Genomic DNA, 12,369 nt, shown 5'->3' with positions numbered 1-12,369 from the left:
AATGCTGGTGGAGGAGCCATGAGCCCCAGCAGGGAGTGTACTGCAGCGACCTCTGCCGGAAGCTGGTCTTCTAGTTGTGTGGCTTAGGGAGCACGGAGTTTCTTGGATCCCAGGTTCAAATGTGTGTGACCTTGAGATGCTAGCTCCTGGAGTCTTGGATTGGTCTCTTAAGTGAGCTGTGGTTTCTGTCACCATCCTTTGTGACTTTGCATCCACTTAACCCTCTGAGTTTGTTTATGCTGTATTTGACATCAGGGATAATAGCAAACTCTTATGTCCCTCTGAGCATTTTACATGTGTAAATTCATTCCTAGGTCATTGGCTGGGGACAAGGGCATGTTGTGACTTGAACCAGGGCCTATGGGCCAGGCTCTTAAGCAAACACTACATCTCCTGGGCAGCTGTGGATGTCACATTCTAGACAGGGAGGCACGGAGGAGGCAGGCTGCATGGGGGTGGGTGGGGGAGGGGTAGGCAGTAGGCTCACAGAGACTGGTGGGTGGAGGAATCTGAGAAATTGGTGGAGCCGTTTGGAGCATCTGAAATGTACAGAACCAAGGGCCAACATCAAAGGCCTCATCCTCTTGATGGCAACAGCAGGGTATCTGGCAGAGGCAGGGACTGTCAGTCACCACCAACTCAGAACGGCCCGATGACTACCTGGTGCTCAGCTGTGCATTAGCCCGGGACCCTTTCCAACCTGAACTCTACCCTCCGTCTCCTCAGTCAGGCTCGGGCGGTACTAACCACTGGGCCAGTCCCCCTGTAGGACCTGGACCAGATGGCTGACCACCTCCGCTCTGCTTCCCGCACAGCTCACACGCGGACACCAGGTGGCGCTCTCGTCCATCAGCTACATCGGCTGCTCGCTGTCCGTGCTCTGCCTGGCCATCACGCTGGTCACCTTCGCCGTGCTCTCGTGAGTCATCTTCTGTTCTCCTCCAGGGGCCAGGAGGTTGGGCAGCTTCGTGCGAATGTCAGTGCCACCCCTGCCCACCTCGATTTCCCTTCTGGCACTTGTACTGGGCTGGGAGTGGGGATGGGACGGCAAATGCTGGCCTCTGTTTAGATTCACACACGGTGTGTGACAGGTGGATGGTTGTTCTTCAAGTACCTTTTGTTTTGAGATCTGGGGTGTGGGGGGCCTGTGGGGTGCTGGAAAAGACGGAGGAGAGAGGAGGGGTTGTCGAATTGGAGGGCACCTGACTTGAGCTTAGCTGGAAAGTTCCCCAGCCCACAGGACTTTCTGGCCTTTGACCAGGTGAGTGCCAGAACAGAGGACCCCCCGCCCCCCCCCCCCCAAAATGTTATCAAAGCAGCCAGATCCTTGTGGAGCTGGGCTGCTGGAAACCCCAGGGGTAAGATCCCTGGAGGGCCCCTTCCGCCGGCTGAAGTCACATCAGTCTGGTCAGAGCTTGAGGGGATACCCCCAACTCCCGCCACCAAGTGGATACTGGCAGCTAAGTCTGCCCATGGCTCTTTCAGGACTGGGACAGAAAAACAAGATCAGAGCCAAGAGTCTGGGCAGTCAGCCGGGAAGATGGGTTTGCACACTCCCCTCAGAGCTGTTGGACCTCTAAGAAGGGCGTGTTACTCACACCTGGATGGGCCTCAGTCTCAAGGGGCGCTCAGGTGCTTCCTCTGGTCACGGGGTTCCTCCTGGAAGTTGGCACCCCTCCTCACCTGCCCTGTTCCCTGAGGACACTGGTCACCTGGGTGACTCTCTGTCTAGAGGGGTCCCTGGTTTGGTTGGTCCGGGATCTGCAGCCACAATGGCAGGGGAGGCTGTTAGCTTCCATGGGCCCCTGCTGCAGCCCACCAGGGACCTGGGCACTTTGAGGGGTGGAGCAGGGGTTCCCACTGTACACAGGAGCTTCTGGTGGGATCTGAGCCAGGTGAGAGGAGATGGAGGCGGGTTTGGAGGGGCCTCAGTGTTACGCTCAGGATGTTCCTGCTTTGATTCCCTTGTTTCTCAGCCATTTACTCAGCAAGTCCAAACCCATCACCACCCCCACTCCAACCCACCCAGGCCTATAGTCACCTCTGAGAACACAGTTGCACCCCAGACAGTAAAAGCATGCCTGATTGGGGGCAGGGGTGGGGAGGCAGATGACAAGTGAGGATGCAAAGGCCTGAACACACATCTCCACAGCCGTCCGAGCCCTGAGGGCAGTTCAGAGAGGAAGTGGGGCTCCCTCAGGCTCAGGAAGTTCTCTCTAAGGGGAGACCCGGGGAGGGACTTTACTGCAGAGTAATAGCTGGTGCAAAGATGCCGAGGATGGAGCGGGCTGGGGATCTTGGAGAACCAGAAAAAGGGGTCTGTGACCAGAGGAAGGAAAGAGCTGAGTCGGAGTGATGGGCAAGGGTCAGGTCCTGCAGGGCCTGTGGAATGAGCTGGGTCATTTCCAGGAGTAATAGGGAGGCACTGATGCTTCATAACCAGAAGTGGCAGCACCCAGGCAGGCTTATCAAGACCTCTTTGGTGGTTCTTGGAGGAGCAGTAGGGGGCAGCCACAGCTGAGCCAGTGTCTCTCTGCCCCCAGCTCGGTCAGCACCATCCGGAACCAGCGTTACCACATCCACGCCAACCTGTCCTGCTCTGTCCTGGTAGCCGAGGTCCTGCTGCTCATCAGCTTCCACTTTGAGCCAGGCACGGTGAGTGGGTCCCCTGAGTCCTGATGTGTCCACAGTGGGCCTCCCTCCCATCCCCTCCTCCCATCACCAGGGGGGCATCAGCAGGGGTGGCACCTGCTGATTTCACTTCCGAATTCAGACCACGAGATAGCCAGGCTGTGGTTCCTCTGGGAGAGACAGGGAAGATGACCGGCATGAACTGGCCTCCCTGCTCACATCAGTCTTGGTAGTGAAGACAGGTATGGCCCTGACTGCATGCTGGGCGCTGTACTGAGGGCTTACATAGATCCACTCAGTTAATCCTCATATCAAGCCCAGGAAGTGATGCCACAGAGGCAGGACTGAGGCACAGAGGGTTATAGTGACTCGCCCAGGTAAGTGCCGACCAAAATCTGACCTCGTGCGGTCTTGCTGCAGACACTTCTCTCCATTTCTGCTCTGACTGCACACAGCCACACCCCTCCTCTGACTACCCAGGGCAGGTGCTCTCCACAAACAGACTGTGAAGACCTAGACCCACATTTCTGTACCCTTTGAATCAGGCAGGGAATTCTCTGGGGAGCTAGGAAGTCTTAGATCTCACAGTAAGTCAAATGCTGAGACCAGAATGACCCAGGCTTGGGTGATGTGGGTTATAAGCCTGGTTGATGGGAAGGAGAAGCAGAGATGGGCTTGCTCTAAAGTAGGACAGAAAGAGACCCGAGCGGTATGAATCAGTGGTCCTGGGATACAATCATATTTGGCTAAAGGAAGATGAACTCTTTATCCCCCTACCTGAGGGTCAGCAGAGCCTCTTATCCTTATGCCCAGCAGTGTCCTCAGCCCACCTGCCTGTCCTGGGGCTGCTGCCTAAGGAGAGATCCACTTTCCTCTGCTCGCAGGTTTAGGGGTTCAACCAAGCATCTAAGAAGTTCTTGGCTGTGCCGTGGACAGAAGAACCTGCACCAGCCTCATTCTCTCCTACAGGATGCTTTTCAAAATCCACTGTGGATCATCACATGGGATTTTCTTAAAATGTAGATTCAGGTTCAGCAGGATCTGGAGTTCCTGTTTCCATCTAGTATCTGGGTGATGCTGCTGGCCCGGGCCACACTGAGAGGAGTGAGCTCCCGCGGTGTGATGGCAGCAGGAGGGGAAGTGGTCCAGGCATCCACTGTCCAGATGATGATCCCAGGGACCCGGGAGTATTCTCCCTCTCAGAGCCCATGTGTCTGAAATCCAAGGCAGGGCTCCAGTGGGTGGATCTGCTTGAGTGATCCACCCACTGGATGACCTCTGTGGCAGACGGGAAAGGTGACTGTGGTGGCTGGTCTCGTCCAAGCCTCGTGTGCGTAGGGGGGTAAGGTGCTCCCCACACCAAAGGGGAAACTGGGTCCTGAAAGACCCAGAGCCATGAATACTGGGACCACAAAAACAGTAGATGTGTCCCATATTTACATCTAACTTTAACAGAGCCTGGTGACAAGAAACACAGCATTTTAGCAACTTGTTCCTTTTTCTTCCCCAAAGAATTAACTGTCCAGGGGGCCTTGGGAGGACAGGATATAGAGCCCCCGCAGAGATGGTTGTTCTTGGTTTTCATCTTTGTTTTCCTCCCTGACTCCTGGTTCCCTGGTCCTTTGATCTGAGCTTAGGGATGGGTGGCTGTGGACTTACAGAGAGCATAGTGGCCCGGGGGGGAGAGGGGTTGAAATTTCTGATCGAGGTCCCGGGAGAATCTGAGGCCACATGGCTGAGCCTGAAGCTGTGGCCATAACACTAGGAGCAGGAGGGACCAGATGCCCCGTGATGCTCTGAACAGAGGAGAGGAGCACAGCTGCCCTCCTCATCTAGTCAGAGAGAAGGCAGGTGGGCCTTCTGGATATCAGTGCCCCGAACAGCCAAGAAAAGCAGACATTACAGATAGTTTGTACATTTCTTGTTTATTACACACCATTGAGAGTAAACTCCAGAGAAGCGGCCGTGTCACTCAGGCTGTTCAGCTCCAGGTAGATAATCAACACCTTGAAGTAGAGAACTAAAACAGACACGTCACATGCTGATTTGTCTCTTCCCCTCAATTCCATTCCCCTCATACACTTTGCTCTGCAGCACCTCCCGACTGCAGAGCCAAGGTTACTTCATAAGCTCCAGGCTAGGGTCCTTAGGTCTGGAGCTATGAGGGAAACCCGCTTGCTGATGGCTCCGCCCCCTCCAGAGCTCAGGCCATCCACCTGGCCAGTCACATGCCCGCCCCTGGACCAATCCCGTGGCAGGGATGGGGATATTTATGCTGATTGGCCGGGCCAATTCCCTGCCCTGTCATGAACCAATCACTGTGCCTGGGAGGGGTTCTGATTGGCTACTGCTTGAGTCACGTGCTCCACTCAAATCACTTCCCCCCGGGAAAAGCAAAACATGACTCTCCAGAAAGAAATGAAGCCACATGACCATAAGGCACCCCCAGAAAATCTGTGGAAGGAGGTTGGGACAACAGCAAACACGCACTGCTCACACCCTGAAAGAGCTTATTTTCTATGCATTGCGTTGATCCTAGGCCCCGTGCCAGGTGCTGGCCATGCTCCTGCACTACTTCTTCCTGAGCGCCTTTGCGTGGATGCTGGTAGAAGGCTTGCATCTGTACAGCATGGTGATCAAGGTCTTTGGATCAGAAGATAGCAAGCACCGCTACTACTATGGGATAGGATGGGGTAGGTGGATGAGATGGGAGGTGGGGATGGGATGGGGAGGGGGGGATGGGATGGGGCCCGGGGCAGCGGTGGGTTGCGATTTCATCTTCATGTGAAACACCTTGAAGAGGCCAGGTACTCTTAGTCTTGAACTTCCCCACAACTCTTTTTCAAAAAACTCAGTTCCCATGGGGAGTGCTTTGGAGTGTTCTATTCTAATGGTTGGCTTCCCTTCTGTCTAGAAAAGATCTCAGAGGCATGCTCCTGAGCCAGTGCGGGAACAGTGGCCTGCTTCTCTTGTATTGACACCCAGCTTTAGTGTAGGGTGCTGGGCGGGGGCGGTAGCCTCTAATACCACAGTATATGGGTGCCCTAGGGGGAGGGCAGTCGGATCCGTGTGTTCCCAGCCAGTCACACGGTGGGTGGACTCTGTAGACTGTGGGTTGTGGTTGGAGGCGGAAAGGAATTCCAGTCTCTTGGCTGCTCATGCCTGGAATAGAGTTTCTGCACCGTGGTGCTAGGGAGAATGAGTTATGCAGGCAGTCTGCCCCAGGGAGATATTGTGGCTTTGGATTGGGCCCCGGGGGAGGGCGTCTGTCTTGTTAGCCATGCCTGCCTTGAGTGGAGCAGATTGTAGCCCAGGTGTCCCAGTCTCTCTGTTTTCCTCTCTATTTTTAGTAGGTTTTCTTGAATAAATTCTTAATTTGCAGCAAGCCCTTAGGAAAATTTACAGAGACTTTATATGCTTATGTTTTTTTAAAAGCTAACTTTCATCAGTTATGGTAGTACTTTATCCTGGGAGTTACCTCCCCATCGACGTGACTCGTTTGTTGAACTTCCTCCTTGCCCATCTTGTGGTGGAGCACCAGAGCACAAGAGACCCTGCTTCTGGCCAGAGTAATGGACACCTTGAATTCTTGCATTTGCTATAAAGCATTAGTCCATCATCAGGGACCTGCTACTCCTTTCTAGTTTTCTTGCAATAGATTTAATTTTCACAGTCTTAAGCGTCTGTCTACAATGTGGGAGACCCGGGTTTGATCCCTGGGTCAGGAAGATCCCCTGGAGAAGGAAATGGCAATCCACTCCATTACTATTGTCTGGAAAATCCCATGGACTGAGAAGCCTGGTAGGCTACAGTCCATGGGGTCACTAAGAGTTGGACACGACTGAGCGACTTCACTTCACTTCACTTCATGGTGCAGGGAGCAAACATTTTATTTTGTGCTTTGAGCTGGCTAATGGAATGGGGACAGAGGAGACTCACAGGCCCCACTCAAGCATAATTGTCTCCTTCCATCCTGCTGTGACTCCCTGAAAGAGGCGGGTTGCTCCTGCCTCTGACTTCTTCATTTAGTAAGCATTTAGTAAGCATTTACAGGATGATGTGTGATCAACCACCTGTGATGACTAGTTTCTTTATGGAAATGGCCATACAGTTTGGATTTGTGTGTACGTGTGCATGCACACACGTGCACGCGCACACATGCACACCCCATAGCCACAGCAAGGACGGCTGAAATGAATTTAGTGTGGAATTTGTCTCTGCAGTGACAGGAGCCATCTATGCTGGTTCAGGGTAGAGGTGGGGGTCACAATCCAGCCATGAAGGATGGCTTCTTTAGCCTGCAATGTATTAGAGGAAAAACAATGAAATATCTGCCAATATATAAAAATGGAGAAGGTTTACATAAAATTATGGGGTTCTTTTGAAAAATGAGGAGATCTGGAAACCCTGAGTTTCCATTCCTGCTTGACAGCAGTGGCTGTGACTGTGTGGTTTCTGGTCCCAGTGTCTTCCCTGTGGGTGTTCTTAGGCCTCCACAGCCTCCATCGGAGACTCCCTGCAAACAGAGGGCTGGGATGGGTTCCAGCAGGCCTGCCACCTCTGTCTCCAGTCTGCGTCCCCTTAACTGATTTCATCAGGGCTCAGAACTGCATCCTTCCTTAAGATTGGTTAGACTTAGCTCTGGGCCTGAGTACAGACAGTCTGCAGGTGGCTGGACTCTCTCTACATGCAGTTATTAACTAGGAGGAAGCTGGAGGTTGATCCAAGGCCCTGGGAGGTCACCTATAGGAAGGATCCCCCAGAGAGAGGCCACTTCCCTAGAGATTTTCAGCCTGCTCTTACAGCGACCTTCAAACGGTATCATTTTTTGAAACTCAAGGATTGTGGTTTTAGCTGACTTGGAATTGGAGGTGTCCCATGAACAACCTACCCAGGGTTTTTCTATATGTCAGGCCCTATGCTTGAACTTGTAAGGTGGGTAAAATGTAACCTGTGTCCTCAAGGAGTCCACCTGGGAACCAGGAGAGGGGGTGAGTGATAAACAGTTGAGTGTTTGTTTACGTGTTGGTGCAGCAGACATGAATCTCTGACCACAAATTCAAAAGTGGTCAGAGAAATGATCATAAACTCAGAAGCGAAAGAAATGCAGCTTGCTTCATTTTTCTCTGTTATGACTTCATTTCTTTTGTGAGCATCCACTCATCTAGGCTTCCCTGGTGATTCAGATGGTAAAGAATCTGCCTGCAATGCAAGAGATCCCAGATTCGATCCCTGGGTTGGGAAGATCCCCTGGAGGAGGGCATGGCAACCCACTCCGGTATTCTTGCCTGGAGAATCCCCATGGACAGAGGAGCCTGGTGGGCTACAGTCCATAGGGTGGCAAAGACTGGGACACGACTGAGCGACTAACACTTTCACTTTCACTCACCTAGGGTTGAAAACTTCATCGTAGTTCATTCTGGACCCTGCCTTTCTCTGAAATCGTGCTGGTGTCCCAGGAAAGTGAGATAGTACCGAGATCTTGGGAGGTGTATCAGTCAGGACAGGCTAGGTCACGCTGCCATAACAAGTGGCTTCCAACTCACATCGGTTGAAAACAGCAACGTTTGTCTCCTGTGTACACTGTGTATCCTCAGTGGGCTGGTGGTCTCAGAGGGGCTCTGCTCAGGGCAGTCCCTCAGCAGCCCAGGGTGATGGGGAAGTTGCTGCCTTGAGCCATAGCTGGTTGCTGTGAGAGAGAAGATGGTCTGGGTGGATATCACCCTGGAAATTAAACACTTAACTGATAGAGGCATGTGTCCCTTCTGTTCACAACTCACTGCCCAGAAGGAGTCGATGATCCAACAGCCTTAGATAAGGAAGTGCAAACCTCTCGTGTGCCCAGAGCGAGGCATCCAGAATATGGCCTCAGTGACTTCTACCAGAGGGGTGGACCACTTGTCTCCTGGCATTGTTATCTCTCTGCCCCTTTCTGCTGAGACCTCCCTGCCCCTGTGTTGGATTTCACATTATCCATCCTCTCCATGCGTTGCTCTGTGTGTCCAGGTTAATATTTCATAGCAATGCTCCTTCTGGTCACTCCCCACTTCCCTGAGTCTTAGGAGGCAACAGCCAGTGTGGTTCCTCTGAAAGGTCACCACATTCCAAAGAGAACACTGCTTTCTTTAAAAGATTTATTTATTTGCTTGTTTTTGGCTATACTGGGTCTTTTCTGCTGCGTGGGCTTTTCTCTAGTTGCAGAGAGTAGGGACTACTCTCTAGTTCCGATGCACGGGCTTCTTATTGCGGTGGCTTCTCCTGTTTCAGAGCACGGGCTCCAGGGCACATAGGCTCAGTAGTTGTGGCTCCCAGGCTCCAGAGCACAGGCTCAATAGTTGTGGTGGACGAGCTTAGTTGCACCATGGCATATGGGCTCTTCCTGGACCAGAGATTGAACCCATGTCTCCTGCATTGGCAGGCGATTTTTTACCACTGAGCCACCAGGGAAGCCTAAAGAGAGCACTTCTTGAGCTCCATAAGGTCAGCATCCTTGGACAGGGCCAGAGGGACTTCAAGTTGTTTGCAGGAAGCAGGTCACGTGTCTGCATGGGTTATTGAGGTGTGAATTTCAGATGATAGCAACAGTGGAAAAGACATCTGAGTTTGTTAGTAATAGTGGAGGTTATTGTACAGAGATGGACTTTGTACATCAGTGCCTCCTGGACCACGTCCACGGCTCAGCTCGTGTGGTCCTCACAATAAATAGCCTGATGTCACCTCCATTTACAGAGTGAGAACCTGGTGACCCAGAGAGGTTCAGCCGAGCCCTTGAGGCTTCACAGCTGGTCCAGGTTGGCCCTGGGGCTAGAACCACGTGTCATTTGGCTCCAAAGCCCAGGCTCTTCCTGCTGGCTGATGTCTGCATCCTGCTCCCATGCGACCAAGGACTGTCAGTGTTGCTTTGGGGATCATGGGAGAAACACATCACACTGCAGTTGTGAAGGCAGAAAAAGAAGCTTCTACTCTTCCACTTAACTCTGGGCAGTAAAGAGATGACAGCCTCTGACTTGGGCCCCCGCCATGGCCACGATCAGCGGAGAGAGGTGTGGCGGCTCCAAGTGAAGCCTCAGCCACTGAGTTTGAAAATCTATCCTCTCTGGCACCTCCAGTTCTTCCTGCACCTTTCAGAGCCCATCCAATGGGGCCCTGGGAACTCTGCAGGGCCCCATGTGCACCTGCCAGGCTGTCCTGTGGACCCAGTGCTCCTGCAGTACCTGCTTCTCCTGCACCCCGAGGCTTGGGCTTCCTCGGGAAGATGGGAGTGGGGGGACCTTGCTGTGCAATGCCCCCAAGGTCCCTCACCATCTCAGGTCCCGTGTATTCCTCCCACCCCAAGTAAGCCAGGCAGTGGGGGTTCTCTGTGACATCTGAGGAAATGGAGGCTCTCAGTGAGTGAGCAGCAGGGTGGGGGCCTGGTTCCAGGTCTCCGCTTGTCTCCTGTGACTCTGGGTCCATCAAGGCAGGAGGCAGCCAGTGGCTCCAACACCTGGAAAGGCTCTGGCTCCTATGAGGTTGTGCACGCGGGTAGAGAACCCAGTGTGGTAGCGGGTCAGCGGTGAGAGGCGCAACTCCTCCTGGCCCCGGCACCTCTCCCCAGAGGCTGCTCTTCTCCTGTGAGAGCCCGGCGATGTCTTATGCAGACGTCCTGTGATGCAGACTATTTTGACATCAAATCAAAGTGTTTCAGAGATGGGATGTTTCTCCAGAAACTCCTTTTCAAGATAATTTAAAATTGATCCTCCAAAGGGCAGGTGTGCTGTCTGCTGACCGAGCTGCCAGACATCCCAGCCGCCAAACATCCCAGGAGGGCTGCGGCCTTCAGGTCCCAGGCCTGGAGTGAGTGGGGGTGGGGGGGAAGAGGAGCAGGCTTCCCTCTGGGTCCTGGAGCTGGTCTCCCGTGGGCGGGACAGACTCAGCTCAGGGGCGGGCGACAGAGAGCCACTTGTTGTAATGTATCCCCCCACCCTTTTTTCCTTGGAATCTGCCAAGTGCAGTTTCCTGGTCGGGAGCCCTTTCTCCTGGAGGGGAGGGTCAGTGGGTGGAAGGGACCCCTTGCTGTCTCCGCACCCCCTGCTGTCCCTTCCTTGCAGGGAAGCAGAGGGAGACCCTGTGCTCATGGCACTGATCAGTCAGAGGCCCGGAGGATGCACGGCTGCTTTCTGAGCAGCCAGAAGTGGTTGTTTTCAGATAAAGAATAGATTAATAACGGATCTGCCCTAAAATGCACCTGTGTGTTATCTCTTTGTTTAGACTCTAAGTCCTTGGAGCCTAGAGGCTGTTCTGTGCCCTCAGCACTCAGCACACAGGTTTTTGTATCCGTCAGGTATAAAATGAATAAATGCATCAAAAGAGAGTGGCTAATACAATACTCTGCTCTCATTTTCTGCAGGTTTTCCTCTTCTGATCTGTATCATTTCAATAGTCTTTGCCATGGACAGTTATGGAACAAGTAAGAAGTAAGTGAAACGGTGATTCCTGTGTTGGCAGGACTCCCGTGGGGAGGGTCCCCATGGCCCCGGCTCCTTGTCTTCCTGTGTTCTTCTGGGGGAGGGGTCTGTCCAAGGCTGGCATCTTCTAGCCCTGACAGTTTTTTTTAAAAAAGTGTTTTGGGCTTTCTCCCACCTTGAAGCTAGCAATGAGGGCGTTCTAGTGCCTCCAGGACTGGGCGGCCAGTACAGGTTTCTAATGGGAACTTTCCATCCATGCAGTTTTCCTAGACATGCTGTCTGGTCCCCTGTGGAGCCCAGTTTTGTGTCGAGTCCTTTCCTTGGTTGGTCAGCAAGTGCTTAGTTCATAAGAAGTCTCATTCAGTTACAGCCCAGTGAACATAAGACTGTGTGCGTATAGACCAGTGCGCGTCAGCAGTGGGCCCCAAGGTTCTCCTCGCGGGGGCGGCAGCAGATGGGACCCTGTATGTTCTAGACCTCATGCCACCGTTTTGAAACTGCAGCTGGTGGGTCCAGAGTTGAATCAAGAAGAGGCTGGGTTGGTGCTGTGCAGCCAGGCCAGGTGTTCAGGTTCTAGAAAGTTGATTTCCTTTCCTCCCAAAGAGAAAAAGGCTTTAGCTCAACCATCTTTAGGAGGCTGCCCCCTTGAGCCACTGAGAGAAAACACCATGGAGAGAGTTTAAGAAGAGAGAGGGAGTTAAACTTGGTCACAGCTTCAGCCTGAGATAATTTCTCAACTGAGTCACTGAACTGGGAGGAATCTGGCTTATTCCACTTTAGGGCAACAATTTCCTGGAGATGAGGCTTTTAAAGAAAGTGCTGTCTGAGTGCATACTGAAATAAGAATGATTAAACAACCACTGTTCTGGCCCATTCCTTGCAAGCCTGCGTGGTATCCAAAGTCAAGGTGCAAATTAAAAGAAGAAATTTCGTCTCAAACACATCTCGTTGGCATTTGTTCAGTGTCTTTCCATCTGGGAGTGCAGATGCTGGCCGCCCACAGCATGTGGCTCAGCTCCAGGGTCTGAGTCTGATATAAACCTCTTATCCACTCATGTGCCTGAGAGCGAGGCATCCTTGGCAAATGTCCAGAGGGTCACTGAGTGTCTGGTGGGGATGGGGGATCTGAGGACACCCGTCCACTTAGCACTCTGCATGACAACAGTGGAAAGCATGGGCTTCCTCCTGCAGAGCCATCACCCTCTCAGGGAGCCTGGGTTGGAGACCACTGTACTCGCCGTGTGTTTCCATGGGAGATGCCGCATCCTCAGACAGGAGGCTCTTTCCCCAG

The 12,369-nt window shown here is 52.9% G+C and overlaps 1 protein-coding gene across 2 annotated transcripts in view; it reads left to right on the top strand.

Annotated features, from left to right (window-relative positions):
- ADGRD1 (adhesion G protein-coupled receptor D1) overlaps window positions 1–12,369 on the top strand; it is a 177,804-nt gene that overhangs the window by 141,880 nt on the left and 23,555 nt on the right. For both annotated transcript variants that reach the window (XM_055550008.1, XM_055550007.1), the window contains 4 exons: window positions 816–919; window positions 2,544–2,655; window positions 5,171–5,324; window positions 11,021–11,087. In XM_055550008.1, the coding sequence (XP_055405983.1) occupies window positions 816–919; window positions 2,544–2,655; window positions 5,171–5,324; window positions 11,021–11,087 (437 nt within the window). The remainder of the gene's footprint in view (window positions 1–815; window positions 920–2,543; window positions 2,656–5,170; window positions 5,325–11,020; window positions 11,088–12,369) is intronic.

This window comes from Bubalus kerabau, chromosome 16 (assembly GCF_029407905.1).
Source record: "Bubalus kerabau isolate K-KA32 ecotype Philippines breed swamp buffalo chromosome 16, PCC_UOA_SB_1v2, whole genome shotgun sequence".
NCBI classification, from domain to species: Eukaryota; Metazoa; Chordata; class Mammalia; order Artiodactyla; family Bovidae; genus Bubalus; species Bubalus kerabau.
Note: the sequence above shows the minus strand (reverse complement) of the source record. Positions and strands in the feature narration are given on the sequence as shown.